The sequence below is a fragment of the Heloderma suspectum genome, chromosome 2 (assembly GCF_057233095.1).
Source record: "Heloderma suspectum isolate Gila_16-S chromosome 2, 16-S_ref, whole genome shotgun sequence".
Lineage (NCBI taxonomy): Eukaryota > Metazoa > Chordata > Lepidosauria > Squamata > Helodermatidae > Heloderma > Heloderma suspectum.
This window is the reverse complement of record NC_139459.1, coordinates 230,066,152-230,092,103: the sequence shown is the minus strand read 5'-3', so window position 1 is coordinate 230,092,103 and position 25,952 is coordinate 230,066,152. Positions and strand designations below refer to the sequence as shown.

The following is a 25,952-nucleotide window of genomic DNA, read 5'->3' as shown; positions in this document are numbered from 1 at the left end:
GTTCTTTTCTTACTATTGATTTTTAAGGACATCATGAATCAATTCTTTATAAACTATGAATGGAGCAGCAGAAGGAAGCATGGCCATTCATGAATACATTTCACTCTGTTATCTGTGTTTATAAACGCAAGCACACTATGGGCTAAACGACACACAACATTAAATGCATACCATGTAGGTGATCGTAAAGTTTTTATATATTTTAGTATAAGCATGTGGGGCCTTGATCCAGCTCAGGACCATCACATGTGGATGGTGGGGGTAAACTTTCCCGCCCAGCCACTTTTTTCTTTAAATCCCCACCCTGCGCTGCATGTGGGGACTAAAGAAAGAACAAAGAGCTCCTTTACATGTTCCTGGCATTCAAAATAGACTCCAAGGCTGAACACTCACTGAAAAACTAAGACCTGGCAGTATCCATGGTGATTGGCCATGGCACACCCTGACCCATCCACCCCAGCACTGAATTCCCAGGATGATATAGCCCCATAAAACATGGTCCTCACCTTTATCAGTGTGTACATCAGTGTGTGAAGCAAGGGGATGATGTATTGCCGATAGTTGCATCTTTCTGCCTGGAGAAAGCAAATGGTTATGTTCAAGATTTTCTATAGAAGGGATAATTTGGTGTCATTGGCAAATTTGGCCACCTCACTAACATTCTCCTAGTTCCAGATCATTTATGAATAAGTTAAAAAGCACCAGTCCCAGTACAGGTCCAATACAGCAACACAGTATAATACTCAGTACTGAACAGAGGTCTGACAAGCAACATGTACTCTCTTTTCCACTTGAGGAGATGAATGGGTGGTACTGCAAGACTCAAGCCATGGCAGACAAGAGGAAATTATTGTTCTAGGCTGTGACTGCACTCTGGACGGATGGATACATGGCCAAAGCAATGTGCCTTGACATCATCACTTATGTTTGAGAGACTTAGGGTGCAATCCTATGCATGTTTAGACAGGAAAAAAGGCCTACAACTCCCAGCTAGGAGTTGTAGGCCTTTTTTCCGTCTAAACATGCATAGGATTGCACCTTTTGATTTCAAGAGCAGTCTAAACATTATTTGGAGAAATAATAAATGACATTTATCAGAACTTGTTTCTGAGGCCTGTGATGTTCAGTCACTCTGTGCTATTCTAAACGTATTGAAAACAAAGGAAAACAGGCTGCTTGTCGTAGATGTCAAAGACAGTGCTAGGGCCTGCACTGAGTTTGGATGGATGGAGCTTGTAGAAAGAATATCTGCGTGTGTGGGTTGCAGTGCAGTCCAAGACAATGCGGTTGACTTTTTCATATATAGCCATGATGCCCAAAGAAGTGGGCCCAAAGCCAGCCTGATGCCTCTTTGAAACCAGCAGAACAAGGCTGAGCATTGAACTATGGATTCATAGTCATGAGAAAGGGTACCTTTGTGCTGCCGAGACTTCTTCCAACCCCTTGGTTTCTTTCTGTGGTTCATTCTTACCCTTTCCAGTTCTTTCACCAAGATTTTGATCAAGAGGGCTCCATTACTGGGATTCCTGTCAATTTTCCTGTGCAAGGTCCATCGCAGCATCCCTGTGAGACCAAAGCCAAAGCAGCTGTCAAGGTTTCATCCATCAAGTCAGGAATCTTAGGAACACAGGAAGCTGCCTTGTACTGTGTCAGACCATTGGTCTATCTAGCCCAGTATTGTCAACACTGACTGGCAGCAGCAATTCAGGGTTTCAGGCAGGAGTCTTTCAGGCCTTACCTGCAGATGCTGGGGACTGAACCTGGGACCGTCTGCATGCCAAGCAGGTCCTGTAACTACTGAGCTACAGCCTCCATCCACAAGAGAGAGGGAGTGGAACCTTGCATTTAGGGTGGAGGATGGGGAGGAAAAGCAGGCTGCACTACCGACAGGAGAAGCTCTTCAATCAGGATTGTGAGGCATGCTTCAGTATATCTGACAGCTGTGCCAGAGGGCTCACCCATGCAAAATAATCTGACTTGCTCAAGCACAATCAACCAAGCTAGCTCCTATAACATTAGTGGTTACTTGAGGCCTTCTGTACTGAGGATCTCTATTTCTATCCTGGAGCAGGTGTCTCATAGAAGCAGTGTTACAGCATGGTAAGAGAATCCAAACAAAACACTGCAGTTACGTCCATTTAAAGTTCAGCACTTCAAGTTGACCAAGGCAATAGTTCTAACACCACTGACAGGCCATGGCATAAAGATGACCCCATCATACAGGTGCCAATATAACAGAGAGACCGAAAATAGCAAAGGAGTAATTAGAGATATAAAAGCAGGGGGGGGGGGGATGGAAAAAATTGGAAGAAAAAAAAAACCCATTTCCCCACCCCAAAGGCTTACTTTGTCCTGAGGGAGGGAGGCCAGCAGAAAGCCAGTGAGAGAGGGAGAGAAAGCAGAAGGAAGCCAGTAAGAACTGGGGAAGCCAGCTGGGAGCAACCTGGAGGGTTGGGGAAAGTTGTGTGCTTGTATGTCTCAATGGATGGGGCTGCATGTGTGTGAGAAACAGAGAGGGACAGAAAAGGCTTTTAGGGGGAGTTTGGAGAGATCCTGTAAAAGCGTGAATATGATTTTTCATGTGCTTGGAGTGAGGAGCAGAAGGGAGGGATGTGTGGACATGCACGTATGCATTCATAGTGTGTGAGTGTGTGTGAGTGCATCTACGGGTGGTGAGCCAGGTGAGAGAATGAGAGTGTATGGGCCAGTGAGGGAGAAAAAGAGATAAGGGAAAATAAGTGGCTGGCAAAGGGGATGGAGAGAAAAAGAGCTTGTCTTCTGTCAAATAGGTTTCTTTTGGTACTGAAAAGTGTGGATTCATGAGAGGTGTTTTGTGTGTTGGGACTCAGACCCCACCTCTGCCTTGTACTCAATTGTTTGAGCAGGTTACTTGTCCTTTGTGAGTTGCCACCCCTCCCATGACAGCCATTTTGTGCTCATGCCCAGGACAGTTTCTCAAATCACCAAATGTCCCCATGGGACAAACAAAAATCAAGAAACCATTGCCTGCCCCTGGTTTAGCCCAATTGGCAGCTCTCCTCTCTTTCTGGCAAAAGTCTTCCCATTGTCTTCCTGCCTGAATTATCTTAACTGGAGACACTAGAAATTCGGCATGGGGGCCTTCATACTTGCAAAGCATATTCTTTATCACTGAGCTATGGCTCCTTATCTGTACATTTGTTTCCAGTAAGGAGAAGAATTTCATTGGCAAAGTCATGACCTCCGGAATCAGGCCAGGTACCCATTCATAGACCTCTGTGTGATTAAATAACAAGACAAAACCGGATGTCTGGGGAATGCCAGCACTAGCGAGGCATGGAGAGTCAAACGCTCCTCTGCTCTAGCTTGCTGTGGGGATAGAGTTCTAGGGCTCACATCAAAAACTCTCAGGAACTGAGTCATCATTTGGATCACAGTGGCCACGGGCCTTACCTCTCTCACTCTGGAAGGCTGGATGGTGGCCATCAAGTTCCCGGAGAAGGGCATGCACGCTTCGCAGAAAGTCTGACTCAACCTCTTGAAGCAGGAGAGAAACACAATGTGTGGAGTTAAGGTGATTCAGTGTCTTCCCATTCAGAGTAACTCACAAACCTGGCCTTTGGGGCTCATATACACACACTACTCCCATCAACAGAGGGATACCTACAATGGTATGCCACTAACGTTGTCAGCTCCTGCTTGGATCATTTACATGCCCAAACACTACTGAAATTATGACCAACAGATATCTGTTGCTATGTGTCAAGGAGACTTTCCTCAATCAAAAGGTGCCCCCATACCTCCAGTGGTAATAGAACAGCATTCTATTATGTTATATACATGGTATATAACATAATATAACCATTATATATATGGTTATATATAATGTATATAACCAGTTACCACTATTGTTACTACACCTCTGATATTAACCCCTTGTACAAGAGTGTGTAAACAGAGCAATACATTTGCTGCAAGAAGATAAAAGGTTCATCCTTTATTCCTCTGGAAATGTTCACACAGTTGATAAAGGAAGGGGAGATATCACTAGTGTTACACTTTTACTGAGGGTGGGATACAGGACCCTGGCAATGTGGGCTCACTCCAGTTATCCACAGTCTAATCATGTATGTTTCCTTTGTTGGAACAATATCACTCTATTCGTTTTGTTTTGGTGCATGTATATCCTGCCTTTCTTCCATTTTGCCACCAGTATTGCCATGAAAAGATTCCATCGGATGAAGTGGGCTCTAGTCCACAAAGGCTTTGTTGTTGTTGTTCAGTCGTTCAGTCGTGTCCGACTCTTCGTGACCGCAATAAACCTGTTAATCTTTCAGGTACCAAGAGACTCCTTCCTTGCGGGTTTTCTGTATCAGACTACTAACACAGCTACCCCTATGTTATTGGGAAGTTTATTTGGCTCATATAAACAAATCAACAACAGAGCTAGTGGCTAAGTTCCTTTTTTTGTCCAAAGATCTCGTAAGACGATTTCTTTATCTTAATGGTAACTCCCATTTTATATCTCATGTTTTAACTTTTGTATCACATTTTGTTTTAAATATATTTATATATTTTAATATGTGTATGTTTTAATGATTATGCTTTATTCTTCTTTCTCTTGTGTTCAATGCTTATATTTCTATGTTTTAATTATTATGATTTTTGTGGTTTTAATGGGTCTCTGACCGTAAAATAGATGATGATGATGCTACCCCTCTAACTTTTATTCTCTCTTTTGCTCAGATGCGTAGTGGTGGTGGTGGAAGGGAAATTGAAGACACTGCATTCCTCCCACCTAGACATCTCATGCTTTAATAGCAAACACAAACCTGGGTTCTCCATGGTTGGGCAGAGGTCACAGCAGATAGTTGTGACTTTCTCTGTATCAGTACTTCTTGGAGGACCAGGTGACCAGAGGGCTCAGTTTCACTCAGCATGGCCTCGTATCCTCTACTGCTTCTGTAAAACAAGGTGGCAGTTGGGGGTGGGGGAGGTACTTAAAATCCATGTTAGTTACCTGGGACCTACCACTGAAACACCTGAGAATACAGGGAAGGGAGTGGTTTGGTTTCCACAGTTTTGGTTTTCACAGGCACGGAATCCTGAAAAGCTAGCTATTGCTGCCACAAAGTATTGGCATTTAGAATGCTAGAGGGGATGGTTGTCAAGGATACTGGCCAGACTACTACTTGTAGGGCAGGGCTGGACAACCTGCCAGGGGCCAATTCCCTCCCTCCACAGGACCCACCAGGTTTATCCTCAGCTTAACATGTTTGTTTGTTAAATTTATATCCCACCTTTTCACACAAATGGCACCCAGGACAGCAGAGGAAATCTCTTTGTGAATGGCCAGCCCCAGAAAACATGCCAGACAAGGCTCTGGACAAAAAGTCAGTGACTCTGCAGGAAACAAGGAAGGTCCCACTTACCCAGTATGCTACACTGTGCATGAGGAAAATGAAGAGTCATGGGCAGCAGGCAGCAACAAAACAGCAACCTATCACCACACCTGAGGCTGTCTGCTGGGATGCTGCTGCCAGATTCCTTCTGAACTTGCCAATCTCCCTCATGGGAGAAGACGCCCAAGACAAACTTGCTTTACCTGCCTCGCCAGTACCAGCCAATCCCTGCAAATATTTGAAAGAATGAGAGAGTGGATTGCATAGGTTCCTCCTCCCCATGCACAAACTGCCCACCTTCTACCACCTTTATTTCCCCTGCTGGAAAAATAAAGCCAGTCAAACTCGGCCGGCTCTTTTCATCTGTACGCTCATCCTGATCACATTCTTATCTTCAAAGTGATCTCCTGAGGCGGGAGCAGCAGCGAGGAAGCGCTTTTCTCTCACGGGCGCTCGCTGCTCATTTTAATACAGAAGCGTGTCGGGAGCAGCAGATGCACAGGCATCCTGCCAGAGGTGGCCAGATCATGTCAATTGCTTCACCCACTTTTGCATGTCCTGAGTGCCCCAGGTTCCCTATGCATTCCGTCCAGTTTCCAGGTGATCTCCCAGCACCACTGGCCCATGAGCATTAGAGCAAAGCCAACCTTGTAACATGCCTCTCCAGTCTGGTAATTGCATAGCACTACAGGAGACTTGCCTTTTCCCTGAGCACGTGGGCTGGGCTGCACTCAAGACATCCCTGCAGTCATCCTCCAGAACTCACTCCGCAGTGAACCTAGCAAGAAGAACCAGAGATACGGCATCAGTTTCCCCTCCACAGCTGAACTGGAAGTGCAGGCTTCATCGGCTTGGTTCTTTAATTAATTAATTAATTAATTACATTTCTATACAGCCCATTAACCGAAGCTCTCTGGGCGGTTCACAAGACAAAACTTAAAACCGTAGAATATGTTAGCATAGTGAAACATAATATAAAAACCATATGTTTAAAACAGAAATGTGGGTGGATTCACACCAGTGGTTGTTCCAATGTATGCTAGCCCCCCGCCCACCCCCTTGCATACAGGTGCATGTATGAGAGGTACATTCCCGTAACAGGCACGTGGATGGAAGACAATTTCTAGAGGGGCAGCTGCATTAGGCTGTCGCAGCAAAAACAACAGTGTCCTGTGGCATCTTAAAGACCAACAGATTTATTCATCAGATCACCAGTTGCAGAGGAACACAGGCAGGAGGGTGCTGTTGCATCTGTGTTCTCCTTGTGGGCTTCCCATGGGCAGCTAGTTGCCCACTGTGTGAACAGAATGCTGGACTAGAGAGGCCTTTGGACTGATCCAGCAGGGCTCTTTGTATGTTCTTAATCATTACATATGCCCTGCTTGCTGAAGCTTGGGGCCAAAGTCCAGCACCGACCCCCTGCCCCTGAAATGTCCACCCAGACAGCAGCAGGTGATGAAAGCACCAGAAGAAAACTCCATTTTATATCTGCAGTCATGATGGTGCTATGATTTAAGTGAGCTTAAAATATTTGGAGTATTTATGTTTTTCAATCAGGGTTGGCAAACAGTTGTGTTATTGTTGTTCTAACATCAGGAATGTAGAACCAGTCATAAAGCACGGGGTGGCAATTGGAGAAATGTTTATTGTGTGCTTTGTAACTGAAGTAATACACATGGCCATCTAAACCCCATCATTAAAGACCATTAAGTCCAGGGTCTAAAATTACCTAGCAATACCACTGGATTTATTATGATCCAAGCTTTCTTGGGCTAGTGCCCACTTCATCAACTTGATGCCATAAGATACAAGGGTAACACAATATACCCTCCAAGAAGCAGTCCCTGACTGTTTTTCATTGTTGTAGCATCCTTATGCCTGTTACTGGAGCCTTTTGGATATGCTTGAAGGTTTAAAAAAAGAAATATAAACTTTGGTGCAGTACAGTCAGGAACCCTGAGCTACGGGAGATCCTTTAGCCTTTCCAGTTAATTCACTCTTTAACTTCTAACAAGCATCCAGTTGTACTGTGAGGAGATCCTGTGAACAGAGACATGCAGGTGGTCTCTCCCTGTACCATTGGGTAGCAATCAGGTGAGAGGGACACAGAGGTGGATGTGAGTAGTGACTCCAGGTAGAATTATTCTCCATGACCTCCTAGAACCCTGTGACTCTTGCACCACTCTGTATGCCTTTGTGTAAATGTGTGAAACGGGGGAGAGAAGGTTGCACCACAACTTAACCACGAACTTAAACATTTGTTATCCAAATTTAAGGTACAGCTCTCTTACATTTGACACTAAATCCCACCTACAATTATACATACTACATAAGCATCCTCCAAGTTGTTCTTAAATTAAAATTTCAGAACCAAAGAGAAGAGGCTAGATTTGTTTTCCAGCCCCTGCAAGATTTCAGTTCAATCGAAAAATATAATTAGATTCATTGTGCATAATATTTTGCAAAATTGGCTGATCATATTTGACCATTGTTTGTGCCCATTCAAAGCAACTTTCCCATATTAGTATCCACAGAACCTACTACCTTGAGGGCTTCAAGTTTCGTTTCCTGTCACTCATTAACATGGAGTCAAATGGCCTTTCACAGAAGCAGCATCAGGAGACTTTTGCCACTTCACCATTTCCGCTTCTATTTTTAAGACCCCGGTTGAGGCAGAAGTCATTACATACATGCTAGTTTCCTCTTCACACCTTCCATAGGGTGATTGCTGTGGCTACAAATAACCTCCAGCCCACAAAGTTCTGATGTTACTCAGCTCTGTCATGATTAAAAAAAAAAATGACTAAAAGACAAGTTTTTCATCATCTCCATCATCAGGCCTGAAATACTGCATAGAAAAAGCAAACCATGAAGCAGCAAGGGGAGCATGGTTTCCCAGCATTCACTGGTGGACTATATTAGTTACAAGAGAAGACTTCTTAGACCCTAACCCTTCGCCAGGGCCTTGGTTGATGGAAAATAAGGTTTTATGTATCATTATTCACTAACTGCTCTGAAAACTGATGGTGAAGGGTAGTACAGAAATCCCTAAATAAATAATATGGAAAGAAGAATGTGTTACAACTGACCTGTTTCTCTTGTACACATCTTGAACAGCTACTATTAGCCAATATCAGTGTAAGTGCCAAAGAGCTTAATTGTTGCTTTGAACTATTTATTTATTGATTGATTTGATTTATCAGCCACCCATCTAGCTGGCTGCCCAGCCACTCTAGGCAGCATACAATACTAATAACAAGTTTACATAATCAACTGAGCAAAACAACATAACAAAACAACACTACTCTAAAAAAACCCTAACCCACCCCAAATGCCCTCCTGAACAGCCAGGTTTTTAAAGCCCGGCAGAAGTTCATCAAAGAGGGGGCATGGCGGAGGTCACTACGGAGAGAATTCCACAGAGGGGGGCCACCTCTCCCTAGTCCTCACCAGCCTAGTTGTCCTTGCTGATGGGACAGATAGAAGGCCTACCGAGGCCGATCTCGTTGAGCGGCGTCCCTGGTGTTGGAGGCGCTCCTTAAGGTTGACTGGGCCGGAACTGTATAGAGTTTTAAAGGTCAATGCCAACACCTTGAATTTGGCCCGGAAAACAACTAGTAACCAGTGCAACTCCTTCAGCACTGGAGTGATGTGGTCTCGCCGATGGCTGCCTTTAATCAGATGGGCTGCAACGTTCTGCACCAGCTGCAACTGTGTTCAAGGGTAACCCCACATACAGCGCATTACAATAGTCTAGGTGAGAGGAGACCAAGGCATGAACTACTGATGGGAGCAGATGGTTAGGGAGGTAGGGGCGCCGTCGCCATATCAGATGGAATTGGTACAGTGCTGCCTGGCTCACAGCTGACACCTGAGCCTCCATGGACAGCTGGGAGTCTAAAATGACCCCCAGGCTGCGGACCTGGTCCTTCAGGGGCAGCTGCACCCCATTAAACACCAGGTCAACATCACCCAACCTCCCCTTGTCTCCCACAAAAAGAACTTCAGTTTTGTCGGGGTTCAGGTTCAGCTTAGTCATTTCTATCCAGCCACTCTCCAACTCCAGAAACTTGGACAGGGTTTCTACAGCCAACCTTGGCGAGGATTTAAATGAGAGGTAGAGTTGTGTGTCATCTGCGTATTGGTGACACTGCACCCCAAACCTCCTGATGATAGCCCCCAGTGGCTTCATATAGATATTAAATAACACCAGGGAGAGAATAGAACCCTGTAGGACCCTGCAAGTGAGCAGCCAAGGATCTGAACTCTCCTCCCCCAGAGCTACCTTCTGGTACCTGCCAGAGAGGAAGGAATGGAACCACCGTAAAATGGTGTCCCCTATGCCCAACCCCTCCAGGCGGTCCAGGAGGATACCATGGTCAATGGTATCGAAAGCTGCTGAGAGATCAAGAACAAGGAAGGAGCATTCGCCCCTATCCAGGACTCTCCCTATATCATCCACCAAGGCGACCAAGGTTGTTTCTGTCCCATGCCCAGGCCTGAAGCCCGACTGAAATGGATCCAGATAATTGGCTTCTTCCAAGTGTGCCTGCAACTGCACTACCTGCTCGATCACCTTGCCCCAAAATGGCAGATTCGAGACTGGGCAAAAGTTGTTCAAGTCTTGGGGATCCAAGCAGGGCTTCTTTAACAGTGGTCTTATCACCGCCTCCTTGAGGACTGATGGCATCACTCCCTCCTCAAGGGAGGCATTCACCACCACCTTGATCCCCTCCCTAAGTCTCTCCATGCAGCTCATAATGAGCCAAGATGGGCAAGGATCGAGTAAGCGGGTGACGGGCAAGGATCGAGTAAGCAGGTGGTCGGCCTTAAAGATGAAAGCACCTTGTCCACTTCTTCTGAAGGAAGAAGCTGGAACCGATCCCACACAACCAGTCTGCCACGTAAACATTTACATAGCCTATTACTGCAAAGAACAGGGATGCGAATGGCGTAGTGGACGCCATTTGCGTCCCTGCTCTTTGCTGTGATAGGCTACGTAAGTATTTACGTAGCCTATCATGACTACAGGGGGGACGCAAATGGTGTAGCGGATGCCATTTGCGTCCCTGCTCTTTGTCGTGATAGGCTACATAAATATTTACATAGTGTATCACTGCTAAAGGCGGGACGCAAATGGCGTCCCCTACGCAGGATACCATTCACGGCCGCACACTGGAGCAGGAGACTGCAGCATACGGATTCAGACCTGCCGGAGAGACTTTGCAGGGTGGCAGGGGGAGCAGTCCATTCCGCCACGGACTCCTGGGGGCCAGATTCTAAAGAATCCGGCCTCACTGGAGTCCGTGGCAGAATTCTCCACCATCTCTAATGTGTTGTATGGCAGCCTCCTCCCCCGCTCTGCCCTCCTGTCTAGCCGAAAATGCAGTGCAGGAGAAGCGCTGAGGGAACAATCCCCTCCGTGCTTCTCCTGCCCTGCATTGGATAGGCGGTCGCCTCCAAGTTCGGAGGTGGCCGCCTATCTGCATAGGATTGCACCTTAAAAAATTTAAGTTCCCAGTTGGTTGATATGCATGCTTCATTAGTTCCCAAATGCCAAAAATAAGAACTACCAGGAATTATTCACACAGTCACTTATTCCAGAGGAACAACTTAGTTCAGCTGATTTCCACTCTTATGAACTGGACAAATGAAGGAAAAGCAAAGAAGTTGTCAGGAGCGCCCTAGCTGCCTCTTGCAGTCCCCACCAATAGCCAACTCAGGACACAGACCACAAGGATTCTTTCTGAGACTTTATTCCTTTATGACTCTTTTAGATACTAATCACTAGCAACAAAGCAAGGAACAGCACTGGGGAAAGATAGCAGAGTAGCCTAAGCTCCAGGTAAGGCAGTTGGTCCCTGTTTGAAGGAGAACCACGGGAAGACCCTGAACTTATGGGCTAGGGAGAGTTCCTCCCTCTTTCCCTTGGGTCCTCGGGACGCGACCGTTGTTTGCGCACCAAACGAGCGCTACGCCTCCTTTCTGCGCCCTCCATCTGTCGTCGCTCCCTGCATCTGCGCCGAGTGTCCAGCAAGCCCCCCTCCAGCGCTCTCTCACTATCAGGGTCACTATCTCTCCCAGGAATGCTGGCAGGAGGAATCTCTGCCAGCTGCTGTGCTTGTGAGAGATGAGCGAGCTCCTCTCCCACGGATTGCTGTTCCTCCTCAGAATCAGAACTGCTCTGGGGCTCTATTGGTTCAGTTTCCACCCTGACAGAAGTAGACACAAAAACTATCTTAGTTTTTAGAGAAATATGAATTAGAGCGTATTTTGGAGTTATTGTCCACATGAATGGTTAGAGTTACTCAAGTTTGACTATCCTCCGGTAAGTCCCATGGTTTCCACAATCAGCAAGTCCACTGTTGTTCATAGTTTGAAAAGTAGTGTGTGATCACAACAAGGATGTCACCTCTTTTTACTTGCCATGGGGAAAGCCCCATAGATCCCAAGAGACTACTGACTTTGGCTGTAGTGCTAAACACATTTACCTGAAAGCTCCATAAAAAGAACTGAGACTTATTTACAATTAAATATATTTAGAATTTAGAATTGTTTGATTTGACTTTGTCCACAGTCTGATTAGATTTCCAGTTCAATACAGCCCCCTGCCGCCAAATCAGCTAACAAAGTTACTTGACTTTTAATCTTTGTCGCCCCCCCCCCCCACAAGAAGCCCCTCAGGGGTACCATCTAGAGCAGGGGTAGGAAACCTGGTGCCCTTCATATGTTTTGGACTACAACTCCCACAATCCCTGACCATTGGTCATGCTGGCTGTGGAATATGGGAGTTGTAGTCCAAAACATCTGGAGACCTACCCTTAATCTAGGTTTTCAGTTGATTGAGGGAAGAGATTTCAGGGGCAGATTCAGAGCAACATTCAAAGATGTACTCTTGCATATTTTCAAGATTAAATTGGCATTTTTATTTTATTGATTTAAAACATGTATATACTTCACCACATCTAAACAGATTCCAGAGTCATGAACAATAAAAGACAAAAAGAATAAAACTCCATATTGAAACATATAAACAATAAAACAGCATATTAAGCATTTTAGAAACAGAACAACAACAAAAACTGTGACTTGTCTATCAAGGAATGCTTCTTGAAATAAAGATGTCTTCAAACAGGCACCAAAAACAACACAACACTGGTGCCTCCCTGACCTCCAGAGGCAGGATTCCGCAGAAAGGGAGCCACCACACTGAAGGCTCTATTCCAGGTGGACTCCAATTGGGCCATAAGTCCATGCAGAACCACCACGAGAACCACCATCTGATGACTCAGAGCTTCTTCACATGGAGCTTTTATCCTGCTATTGAGATTGCTCACTCACAGGCCCTCTAGATGACATCGTGAACCTCCAGGGTGTCTCCTGCACTAAATGACGTTTATTCCATTTTTAAAGAGATCAGAGATAATGAGGTATCAAATTATCCCGCTTGTGTTCTGCTTGGCTTGAGTGCCCTCCATAAAACGCCACAAGAAGAAGAGCAAGATCAATGAAACATATGAGAGACACAGATAAGGGGGAGAAGGGAGGGGAGGGGAGGGGAGGGGGGAAAGGAGTCCATTGTAACGGGAGTCCATTGTGATCCTGCATTTAAAACTGAAGCAGAAAGCCCCATTTTAATGCAGGATTTTAGGCTGGTGTAGAGATGCTCTCAGTGGCTGGGCACGTTGATAAGGGAGAAGGTACTTTCTCAAGTATCCTGATCCCAAGTTGTTTAGGGCTTTATACAACAACAACAACAACAACAACAACAATTTCATTTCTATACTGCCCAACAGACAAACTCTCTAGGTGGTTCACAAAAATTATAAGCTACAAAAAGAAGATAATCAAAATACAATATAAAATCATTAACATATAAAATGTAAAAACAATGTAAAGAGCTAAATAGTTACAGGAAGATATTGGAGCTGATCAAAATAATTGACATAAAAGCCACGTCATATGCTGTCAGTTATATCTAATTGGGTCTAACGGGGCGCCTCTGTATAGGATAAGAAAGTTGATTCCGGCAACCCCAAATGGCTAGCCCTAGAGATTGCTTCGTGGCAGTGGAAGATCTCTAAGAAAACAGGTGCCGAGTCAGGGTTCAGATGCTTCCAAGATGCCTACTACAACTAAGACATCCCTACTCTCAGATACCCCCCGGCCCAGATCCTTAGTACCAAAACGTTAAACCTGGCCTGGTAGTGAATAGGCAGCCAGTGCAGTTCCCTCAGCAAAGGAGTTGCATGCTGAAAAGGGGCAGCTCCTGACAACAGCCGAGCTGCTGCATTCTGCTCCAGCTTCCGGACCAGCCTCAAGGGCAGCCCCACATAGAGTGCCTTGCAGTAATCCAGTGTTGAGGTTACTAATGCCTGTACCACTGTGGCCAAGCTATCCCTGTCCAGGAGAGGCAGTAGCTGTTGAACCAGCTGAAGCTGGTAAAAGGCACTCCAAGCCACCATGGCCACTTGGGCCTCCAGCGACAGTGATGGATCTAGGAGTACCCCCAGACTACAAACCTGATCTTTCAGAGGGAGTGCAGCCCCATCCAGAGCAGGCAAAGAGCCTATCTCCCATGCTTGGGAACCACTCACCCACAGGACTTCCATCATGTCAGGATTCAGCTTCATTTTATTGGGCCTCATCCGGCCCATCACTGAGTCTAGGCACTGATCCAGGACTTGCATAGCCTCACCTGATTCATATGTCACGGGGAGATAGAGCTGTGTGTCATCAGCACACTGATGGCACTTGGCTCCACATCCCCTAATGACTGCTCCCAACAGTTTCATATAGATGTTGAACAACACTGGGGACAAGACGGTACCCTATGAAACCCCATAGCTCAATTACCAAGGGGCCAAGGAATGGTCACCTAATGTTACTCTCTGAAATCAACCCCATAAGTAAGAACAGAACTACTGTAACAGTGTGCTTTCAATGCTTATCCCACGGAGTCAATCCAGGAGGATATGATGGTCAATGGTATCAAAAGCCAATGAAAGACCAGGCAGAATTAGTACGGTCACGCTCCCCCTGTCCCTGTCCTACTAAAGGTCATTCAGCAGTGTGAACAAGGCTAATTTGGTCCTGTAACCAGGTTGAAACCCAGACTGGAATGGGTCTACATAATCAGTATTCTGCAAGAGTGTCTGCAATTGCTCTGCCATGACCCTCTCAAGTACCTTCCCTAAGAAAGGAGGACTTGTGACTGGATGGTAGTTGTCACATACCATTGGGTCCAAAGTGGGTTTCTTCAGGAGTGGTCGCACTACTGCCTCCTTAAGGACAGCAGGAACCACCCCTTCACACAAAGATGCATTTACCACTCCCTGGTCCCACCCAGTCATGCCTCCTCAGCTAGTTCTTACTAGCCAGGAAGGGCAAGGATTGAGAGAGCATGTGGTCGGTCAAACTGTGGCAAGCACCTTGTCCACATCATCAGGCCTCAGCAACTGAAACTGATCCCACAAAATCGAGCAATGGCCGTGTCAGAGACCTTGACTGAAGCTGTTCTATACATAAAAGCTGGCTGGTTTTGCTCATTTCTTGTGGTGGCCTTCGGTTTATGCCCCACAATACATAGATATATAGGGTTAGGTGCTCCTGAGGTATTAACACACATGGGGAGGGAAGCTACCTCCATCCTCCCTCAGTATCTGACATATTCAACAGACAGTGAGCTGCACATGATTCTGCTCCCATTTTGTGAATTAAGAAAAAAAAACCCTACTTGCATGGCGGCTAGAGAGTGAGATAAATGTCTAAAACAAATGACAAGAATGACAATAGAAATACACTGATTCCTTCCAAGTGGTCACTGGAATGCATAAACCCACGGCAATTGGTTGTTTACAGAATGGTGTTCAGAGACTATCCACAAATGGCCACAACAAGAAAAAAAATGCCCTTCTGAATGGCCACTAAAATGTATTGGAATGGGTTCGGGTCCTGCACCATGAGCTTCGAGGCTCAGAACAGAGGTATACAAAAGGTTTGCCATTCCAAATGGCAGTTAAGGGATGCACTGAGATGGTTTTATTCTTGCTAAATGCCTGCAGGTGTTGCTGTTTGCTGTGTCAATCAACTGAATTTTTAAATAGCTGGAGGAAAGTTTTCTTTTACAGAGATTGGATCCTGTCTCTCATTCCATCCTCATAAAAACAAATTGATTTTCCAAATTGCCATAGGAGCGTATGGAGATAGCAATTTCGCAGGATCCAAGCTTGCAGGATTTGCTGCCCGTTAATGAACTGAATTTCTGAACACAGATATACATTGAAATGGCTGGGGGAGACTGAACAGTGATCTGTATGAAACATCAAGGACAGCATCCAACGTTAGTCCTACATAGAGTAGATCCACTGAAATTAATGAGACTTACGTTAGTCATGACTAACTTAAGTCCCATTCATTTCAATGGGTCTACTCTGTGTAGGACTAACATTGTATACTACCCAAGGAGCCCCACTATCACCCTCAGATGCACACACACACACCCCCCGGAACCTTGGAAGTTTACAACCCCACTCCCACTTCTCTCTGTCACCATTTTGGTACTACTTAGTATACATTATCTGAATAGACCTTACAACAAGCATAGGGAACCTCTGGCCCATGGGGGCTCTCCATCCAGCCCACAGCTTCTTCCCCAGGCTCCACCCCCTCTCCTAGCAAGGCAAAGCTCTTATTTCCAATCAGCAGCTGATCGGAGAGAAGAGCTTTTCCTGTTGAGCATTGGAGAAGGCTTCCTTTCTCAGCACTGAGCAGGGAAAAACTCTTATCTTTTAATATATGATTGTGTGTCCGTTGCCTGTGTTGGCTCACCTGTCATGTCAAATATTCCAAAGAAAAAGGATGTGGGCACTGTCCTACATGAAAGCAGAATGGAAACTGAAAGAAACTGGCCGCAGAAGGGCTTGCTATGACTACACTCGCTATGTAGGTCTTTACAACTAGGAACTTTAGCAACATCTGCTGTCCTGATACATACTTGTAAATTTTCCTTTGCCATGAGCATATGCCTCATGGCCTGTTTGGGTCTTAAATTTAGGAAATGGCTTGGTGTGTTTTCAGTGGAATTTCACATGTGAATGTATTGTGGATTTGCTTGCTGTGTGTGACTGAAATGGGCCTATATTTATTTGTGTGTATTTGATGGCATATGTGTATGTGTTGAATAGATGAGTTTCTAGTGAGCTGCATGTGTGTACGTGTGATTTCGAATTGCACGTGTGTGTATTATGTGGTACACTGGCTTTGGATGAAGTCTGAACTGAATCAGGCCACTTTGGTCCAGTTCTGTTAATACTTGAGGTGAAGTGGGGTGATTCTGTTAATACTTGAGGTGAAGTGGGTTTCCCTCCAGAGCCAACAGAACCAAAGCCGGAGCCAAATGGGCTTCGTTACCGACTTGTGTTTTGGAGATGCAGGAGATGCAGAGACTTCATGTCTTGCAAATAGTGTCTTTTAGTTTTGTTTCTCAAAATGCCAATTATGACTGGGGGAAGGGGGAAGGAGTGTGGCTGAGTGACTGACAGGTCCACCTTCTAATTCTAGGCACTACTACTAACAACCGGTTGGAGAACCATACTCGAAGAGTAGTCATCAATGGTTCCTCATCAAACTGGAGGGAGTGATCGAATGGGGTGCCACAGGGTTTGGTCCTGAGCCCTGTATTCGTCAACATTTTTATTATTGACTTGGAGGAAGAGGTGGGAGAAATGCTTATCAAATTTTCAGAAGATACAATATTGGGTGGGATAGCCAATACCTTAGAAGACAGAAACAAACTTCAAAATGATCTTGATAGGCTAGAAAACTAGGCCGAAAGCAACAGAATGAAATTAAGCAGAGACAAGTGAAAAATTCTTCATTTAGGAAAGAGAAATCAAATGCACAGGTATAAGATGGGAGATACCTGGCTTGACAATAGAACATGTGAAGAGGATCTTGGAGGTGTAGTCAATCACAAGCTGAATATGAGTCAGCTGTGTGATGTGGCTGAAAAAAACGCAAATGCAATTTTAGGTTGCATCAAAGTTTAGTTCTAAATCACAGGAAGTAATAGTCCCACTCTACACTGCACCGGTCAGACTTCACCTCAAATACTGTGTCCCGTTCTGGACACCACAGTTTAACAAGGATTCAGATAAATTGGAACAAGTTCACAGAAGGACAACAAAGATGATCAGGGGACTAGAAGCTAAGTCCTACTAGGAAAGATTGAAGGAATTGGGTTTGTTTAACCTTGAGAAGAGAAGACTGAGGGGGATATGATAGCACTTTTCAAGTCCCTAAAGGACTGTCACACAGAAGAGGGCTGCATCATGTTCTCTATCATCCAAAACTGTAGGACACAAAATAACAGGCTTACATTACAGGAAGGCAGTTTTCTGTTGAACATCAGGAAAAACTTCCTAATGGTCAGAGCCGTGAGACAATGGACAGCCATCTGTCAGGGATGCTTGCTTGCTTGCTTTATTTATTTACTGCATTTATATCCTGCCTTTTTTCCTCCAAGGAACTCAAGGCAGCGTACATCCTGTGCTAAGCAGGGGTTTGGACTTGATGGCCTAAATGGCCCTTTCCAACTCTATGGGAACCTCTACACCTCCAGTTTAGTTTATTGCACATTGGCCACTTAATGAATTGGCCACTTAATGAATTGTGCCGGTCCATTACATGACGTCGTTATTGTCCAGTCATTATCCCACCATTTCCACTCACCTATCCCATGTTTTCCTCAAACTGAAAAAATGTGGTATTTTTCCAAATATGTGCAAATGGAGCGCCATGACCTCCCCGTGTATTTCTCCCCTAGCGCAAATGAACCATTATGTGTTGGCGGCTGTGGGCGGTTGTTTTGGGTTGTCGGAGGTGCGGTCATGATGGCAAAGGTGGTGACGATAGGCTGTGGGGCGTGTCGCCTTCCTGTGCCTGCACCACTTTGGGTCCTTGCCATTTCCAGCCTGCAGCGTTCTGAACAAGGCAGCAGGCCGGCAGAGCAGCAGGTTGGCTAAGCAGCGTGCCGGTCTTCTGACCTGCCAGGACGCCCCCCTGCTGTGCATTCCCAGCAAGTAAACAGCTGTGTAAATGGCAGAGATTTTCAAAAACACTGAACGGGGAGGCGGGGTGTGTGTGTCAGTCCCCATCCATCACTGTGCAAGGGCAGAGAAAGGTGCAGGAAGCAAGGAGGAGCTGTCACTACACCCCAAGCAAAGGTGATGCTTTCTTGCAGAAAGGTGGCGATGCCGCTGAGCGGCATCACCACCCCCATGAGAAGGAAAGAAATGGAAATGAATAACATGACGGGGACAGCCATCTAAAGAGAACAACCCAGTCCTGCAATGATACTGGATGGGGAAAGAACCGGCATTGATGTGGAATTCTCCGCCTGTGTGATGGAGCCCTGTGATTCTATGATTCCTACGGTCATTAAGGAATTCAGCCTGTAGGCAATCAAGCAGGAATAAAGCTTTCTTAATGCATTCCTTATTGTCCTATGGAATGGCAAAGGCCTTTTACATAGCTTTATTCTCAGGCCTGCAGATCAGGGTGCAGGATTCCAACCTATTCTAATGCATTTCAACAGGCATTTGCAAATTTAGTTGATTTTTATGCAGATGAGGATGGATGTGACAATTGGGTGAGGGGAGGCAACTTAGAAGGATCCATCCCATGCCAGTGTACTTCAGTGGCTCTTCAAAATGGCAGTATTTTTCCCTTTAGCCATTTGGGGATGCTCCCTAAAGACAGACAGGAAAGCAACCAAACACCCTTGGATTATTATGCATTCTAACTGCCATTTGAAAATTCCAGGTATTCTGATGGCCATGCAGAAGAAACCAATGCATTTCAATGGCCATTCTCAGCAACAGTTATGTAAGTCACTATTGTCCATGTAGCTGTTTAGTTATACATATGATATAATGAAAAGTGTATTTGGAGTTCAGGTTTTGTTGCCCTTTACCTTGATGGTTAGAGAGGAGTTTCAAATGTCTATTTTACTGCAATGCAGGAGCAGTGCAAAATATACAGGCAGTCTGCAGGGCTCCCTCACAATGCCTCACTTTGACAAAGGAACCCTCAAAGTGTGGCATTCAGGCCTGGGAGGGTGTCCAGCGAGATTGCCCACCGTCCCTTGTCTGAGGGAGTCTCCCAGAAGGAGAGATGAGGCAGGTAGACTAAATTCGGCTAAAATGACAATGGTCTGCATGAGAGGACCCTGCAGTTAGATCAGTTCTCTTAGCTCGTCTGCAAGGGTCACCTCAAGAGATCAGTGTCACACCTCCCGGTGCTTAGAAGCATCTTCCGTAATATCAGCGTATACCTGACACTGCAGTTATAGCACACAAGAGATGAAAGCAGTGGTTTTAACCAACCTTTTTAGAAGATGCTCCCTGGCCACGATGAGACCTTAACTTTCAAAGCATACATCTGACTGGACACAGAGGTTACCCTGCTCTAAAACCATTGTGAAAGCTACCACCGCTTGCCAAATTAGCAACATTAAGGCCCTCCAGGCTTCAGAAGTTTGTCTCAACTTATTCTCAGGTGAGTTTCCCTTATTCCCAAGAACTGTAGGCCCCACTGTAACAATAGTATTCATAATTAATAGTCATTTGAAATGTCAGAGCAACAGCTATAAGCTTAAATGGTTCAAAAGACAGGACAAATTACAGTTGTGTAACTATAAGATTTATTAGGAAATCAGAACAATCAACAATGCATAATACTTGTCTATAGGAAAATAAACAAAAACAATAGATTTCTAGTTCTACCTTGTAGTTTCTCTTTCCTATGATGTTAGTACGGACAAGGCAAAAATAATTTGCTTATATTTTCAGATTCTCATAGCCCAACGTCCATTTCCAAGTCAGGATTCAGCTAAGAAGAACCAGGCCTCATTTGAGGCCTCAAACTACCTTATAATATAGTTGTGAAGAATACTGAAGCAATGTACGTGAAGCACTCAAAAGGATCAAAATGGAGAACTGAAATGCTACATGTTGGCTCCAGCATCGTGGTTCCGCTAGCAGAAGGATACTGCTGGTGAAACAAGACTTCTGCATCCTCTCCTCCCCACTGCAGTCCCCCAGATACATCCTCCAAATCTCTTCCGGAGGGTCCATCGAATCGCCCCCATACCTCCGGAGCAGATTTGGAGGGTGCGTGGAGGGCTGCAAGTGGGAGTAGAGGATGTGGAAGCCCCATTCACCAGTGGTATCCTTCTGCTGGTGAAACCATGATGCTGGATCCAACCCACTATATCAGCCTTCCCCAACTCAGCGCCCACCAGATATGTTGGACTACAATTCCCATAATCCCCAGCCAACTCCTATAATCCCCCAGCCAGCTACACCTGTCTCTCCCACAACGTACATTTTAAGCATAATGATTGCCCAGTGCTAGTCTCAATCTGCCGTCTGCTGCCACTCAATCTCTCTCTCTCTCTCTCTCTCTGACCATGCAAAGGGGAGTTGTATCATGGAGTGGCATGTTTCGGTGGTGGCAGAAGCTAAGCAGTGAGGGAGAGGAGGGAACATGTATAACCCTATTGGATCCTGAAGCTGTCACAACTTGAAGCTAACAGTCCAAATCCTGTGAGTGTTGAAATAGGGGTAAACCCTACTGGTTACAGTGGGGACTCACTTCCAAGTAAGCATAGCATAGGACTGCAGAGGGAAAGTGACAGTGGACCACAGGAGGGGGTAGCAAGCTGGCAGTAACACATCCAAGATGCTCCACTGGAACCTGGCAAGAAGTACAAGATCCAGTCCCAGGTGGGTGAGGACAGAGGCACCAGAGGAGCTACATGGACCTTTTAATATTGTTTTTCACATCGTGTCAAATTAACGAAGGCCAGCTCTGCCTGTTGGACAGGCATGTCTTGGACTGTAGCCAGAGAAGGATGTGCAGACCGGTTCCTGGACGTTAACGATTCTTTGGAGAATTCCTCCAGAGCGTCACATTTAATTACATTTAGGAAAAAGAAAATGGCTTTCAGGAAGCAACGGTCAGTTAAAATTTAGCATCTCCCCTCCCATGTCCAGTGACAGTTTCAGAAAAACAACGGATGGGGGGAAAATTCCAACACTTGTTGCCAAATCTGGTCATAGGGGGAAAAAAGCAGCCACAAACTGAGACAGCACATGCAAAAACTTGGTAGAGCAGCATACTCTCCCCCACTCATATTCCCTCTTCCCTAAAAAGAAAAGACGAATTCCTCTTGCAGGAATTACTTAAGTAATGCAACCCTTAGCATGGTATCCTTTCAAGCTCCAGAGAAGTTCCAATGCAGGTTGTGTACACAACTGCACAATGGCCCAGGATTCCTTCATGTGTCTTCCATGGAACATAAGAGCAGCCAGGCTGGATCAGACCAATGGCCTTGTCTAGCTGAGCATTCTGTTCACACAGTGGCCAGCCAGATGCCTGTGGGAAACCCACAAACAGGACAGAAGCAATAGCATCCTCCTGCTCATGTTCCCCGGTAACAGGTATATGGAAGCAAACCACCTCTGATGCTGAAGGTAACACATAGCCATCGTGACTAGTGGTCAGGGCTGGCCCTACCATTAGGCAGAGTGAAGCAGTTGCTTCAGGCGGCAGATGCTCAGTGGTGTGGAGGCAGCAATGCGGGCCGCCCACTAGCGGTTTCCCTTTGTTAGAGGACAGAGTTGTGTGTTCCATTCAGCCTGCCCTGCCCCTGCTAAGCTAGCCTGTGGCTATGTGGTGAGGTGGAGGATGCTGTCCCATCACCAGTGTTGAAGTAAGAGTCAAGTGCCAGTGTGGCCAGCTTAGAATGGAGAGTGTGCCATCTTGTCCTTTGTCAAGACTGCTAGTAGCCATTGGTAGCCTTATCGTCCATGAATTTCTCCAATCTCCTCTTAAAACCATCCAGGTTGGTGGCCAGGACTACATCTTGTGGAAGAGAATTCCATAGTTTAACTATGCGCCATGTGAAGAAATGGGGAAGGAGTGAACTCTGCCGCCTTCTAAGCACAGCTTCCTTTTGAGAACTGTGGTGGCTGGCCTCTTGTTCACTCCTCTGGCTTAATTAGGCACCACTTTTAGCCACAGCTAACCCCCCTTGCAGCACCTTGAATTTGGCAGGGGGCCAGCCATTTCTATAGCCCAGGGCCGTGCAGCGCTGTGAGTGTTAGCATGATCTGACATTTCTATTTAGTTTCTGATGGCATGGGGACACTCGCTACCCTGTACAGGCTGGCCATCTCTCAGTGCTGCTGCAGCCATTCCACAGTGACTTTATAAGAATCCACTATGGTGCAACATGAAACCACAGTGGCCTGGAATCATGTGATGATCTCCCAGAGTCCTCTCCCCCACTGAAATTAGCCATGTGGAAAGGATATCTGCATATTTTAACATTTTGGAGACCAGCTGCACTTCTCTATTGAACCAGTCGCAACAGAGACAACATTAGCCTATACCAGCCAGCCTATGCCAGCCAACCCATACCTGCTGGCTGGGGAATTCTGGGAGTTGCAGTCCAACACATTCAGAGGGCACCAGGTTGAGGAAGTCTCAATATACCAATCCCCTTGCCCTCCTGCCACTCATGGAGAAGAGTGTGGGACCAAAGTCTGTAAAATCTGCATGGTGATCTCCCTGATCTCCAGGTGTTTTTTGGGTGGGGTGGGGTGGGGTGAAGGAGGAGTGCACACAGCTTCAGGGACACCTTTGGCCTGGTCCCCACATGGATGTTCATCATTCAAAGACTGACCTGCATGTGTGAATCAGACAAGGATGTTCATCATGAATCAGACATGTTCTGATCATGGTCTGATCTGATGGTCAGATCTAATGATCATGATCTGATGATCACGGTCAGACCATGATCTGATCGTGGTCTGATCTGACCATGGTCTGATCATGAATCAGACATGGATGTTCATCATTCAAAGACTGAGGCAAATCAGGGGTGACCTGCATCTGTGAATCAGCTCAAGCCCAGCGGCAGGCTGAGTCTCCATACCACCTCCAGCACAAGGCTTTTCAGTGGAGCCTGTTCACACGTTTGCCTGCGAGGACTGGTCAAGGGCTGGCCAATCAAGTGATGGACCTGCCTGTGCAAAAAGACTTTTATATAAATAGCTTTGGATGGGGAGGACGAGCAGCTGCCGTGTGGGCATGCCTGTGAGAGGGCATCATTCCAGCAAAATGCGCTGAGGGATAAAGCTCCTATAACACAAGCTCAGGGTTGCGTAAGTATTTGACAAGCGCCGTCGAAAGGCCCAAAGGCCGTCGAAACCTTCCTCACACCTCTCTTCCAGATTTTCCTGTCCCAGACTGCAGGGACATAGTACATAATGGATACAAGCCTGAAGTGCCTTTGCCAGCAAACCGAACAGGCAGATCGTGAATAAACAGCTCTGCCTTGCCCTGGGGAGGAAGCGGGGCAGTGGCTACTGTTTGTGCCAGCGCGGCTGAGCCTGCCTGGGGGCACCTGTCACAGGGCATCGGGGCACAAGCACCGCTGTTTCCCTCTCTCTGCGGTTGTTTTGCTCAGATCCATTCTGGATGGACGCTCTTCTCCAGTCCTCCTCCTCCCCCACCAAAAATACCCCCCCCAACAAAACATTTCCTCTGCACATGAAATTGACTTAGGAAAAGGAAGCATAGATATCCTGTTGGGATGGCTTCCTTCCGAAGCTGTTCTCTGGCAGAGAAAGAGCGGTTTCTTTCTCCCTGCCCCACATCAGATCAGTAACGCAGCTAGGTAATTTTAGACCCTGGACTTAGATGATCTTATGCTCCCTTCTCCCGACAGCCATGTGTTTTAGTTCAGTCGCAACTAACATTTGTCCCTCCCCAACCCCCATCCCCATTCCATGCTTTACAACTGCTTCTGCATTCCTGATATGTTAGAACGCAACTGATTGCCAAACCTGTTTTTAAAATAATAATAATAATAATAATAATACTTTGAGCATGTGCAGCTTTGCATTTTAAACTCACTAAAATTATAGCACCATCATGACTACAGACATAAAATGGAGTTTGCTTCTGATGCCCCCATCACCTGTCACTGTCTGGGTGGTCTTTTGGGGAGGGGTTAGGTTGTGGGGCCCTGGACATTGGCCCCAAGGTGCAGCCCTAACCTCAGATCACTAGCTGCTGAGGAACATGAGCCAAAGAGTGCTGTTGCACTCGTGCACTTGCAACTTGCGGGCTTCCCACAGGCAGCTAGTTGGCCACCGTGTGAACAGAATGCTGGACTAGAGCGGCCTTTGGTCTGATCCGGCACAACTTCTTACCTTCTTAATCACCGCATATGCCCTGCTTGCCTCGTATCCTCCTGCAGTTAAAAAGAAAGAGCCCTCCCGTCGGGCAACAGCCGCGCCAGAGAGATTTGGGGAAAGGAGCGCCCAGATCCTCCAAAATCTCGCGCACGTTGTGTGGCAGAGTGCTGCGTTTGGACGACCTGAACGGGAACCGCTTTCCCTAAATGTTTCGGCACGCCCTCCTCGGGACCTTCCAGAAAACGAGAGATCCCCGCACAGTTTATTCTGCACGCCCCCCCGCCCCCGCGACGTCTTTGCTAAGATTTGCCCGGCGTGCAGCACAGACCTGCTGTCGCAGTCACAGCGCCCCTTCTCTGCTCAAGCCGCGCCGCGCGCGCGCGAGACCACATGGCGCCCACGAAGCCCCCGGCTGGCCTCGGAAAGCCCGGCTCACCTCCGCGAGGCCGGGCCCCTCTGGCGTCTGGCTGAGGTCCCGCCCGCCGCCGCCGCCGCCGCCGCCGCCGCCCGCAGCAGCAGCTCCAGCGCCTGCCCGCCTTCTGCCTTGGCTCAGCTCGCTCAGGAAGGCGCCCGGCGCTCGCCCGCCCGCCCGGCCTCGCCTGCCTGGCCGCAGGCGGAGGCCGCAGCAAGCGTCTCTCCTCGGGTTCCGGCAGGGCGACGGCACTCCCCTTTTCTTCCCGTCCGAAGAAGGCGGCGAGAAAGTTTCTCGGCCTCCGCTCCGTCCCGTCGTCTGCCGCCGACCGCCCTAGCGCGCCCCTCTCCCGGCCGCCGCCGCCGCGGACGAAGCGTGGAGCTCAGCGCGGGAGGCGGCCCGCGTTGGCCGAGCGGTGGCACCTCCAGGAGCAGTCGAGCGGGGGTGGCGGAGGAGAAGCCGCGGACCGAGGCAACAAGGCGCAGCAGCAGCACCGCCGCAGGAGGAGGCGAGGTGACATGACCTGACATGACATGAGTCAGCCAAGGACGAGCTGGGCATTGCCCAGACCCGGAGCGGGGGGCGTGGGTGTCGCTATCCAAGGAGAGGAGGCGCCTGCCCTGGCACCCTGCCTCTGCCCTGGCATCTCCAGCAGGAAAGGAGGCTGGGTTTTCCCCCCTAAATAAAGAAACACGGATAAGGTTGCTTGGAGGAAGGCAGGTAGCTGCTTGCCCTCCCCTGTGGCTGCCGGGCGGCGTTTGCCAGCTCCCTAGCTGGTTTGCCTTCCAATGGCACTTGGCAGAAAAATGAACTCTCCTTGCTCTTGTGAGGCTGAAGGTGGTTCTCAGTTCCTCATTTGTGGGAAAGTTCGATCAAAGTTCAGTCAGT

The 25,952-nt window shown here is 47.1% G+C and overlaps 1 protein-coding gene across 2 annotated transcripts in view; it reads right to left on the bottom strand.

Moving 5' to 3' along the window:
• PIK3R6 (phosphoinositide-3-kinase regulatory subunit 6) overlaps positions 1 to 25,664 on the bottom strand; it is a 55,640-nt gene extending 29,976 nt beyond the window's left edge. The window contains exons 1-7 of one of the 2 annotated variants that reach the window (XM_084838372.1): positions 25,089 to 25,664; positions 6,082 to 6,159; positions 5,412 to 5,609; positions 4,812 to 4,941; positions 3,433 to 3,516; positions 1,472 to 1,563; positions 507 to 575 (exon numbers count right to left, since the gene is read on the bottom strand). In XM_084838372.1, the coding sequence (XP_084694498.1) occupies positions 507 to 575; positions 1,472 to 1,563; positions 3,433 to 3,516; positions 4,812 to 4,824 (258 nt within the window). In that variant the 5' untranslated portion in view covers positions 4,825 to 4,941; positions 5,412 to 5,609; positions 6,082 to 6,159; positions 25,089 to 25,664. Of the gene's footprint in view, positions 1 to 506; positions 576 to 1,471; positions 1,564 to 3,432; positions 3,517 to 4,811; positions 4,942 to 5,411; positions 5,610 to 6,081; positions 6,160 to 24,667; positions 25,015 to 25,088 lie in introns of those variants that run through there. The other variant, XM_084838373.1, reaches the window with a different exon arrangement.
• Positions 25,665 to 25,952: the final 288 nt, after the last annotated feature.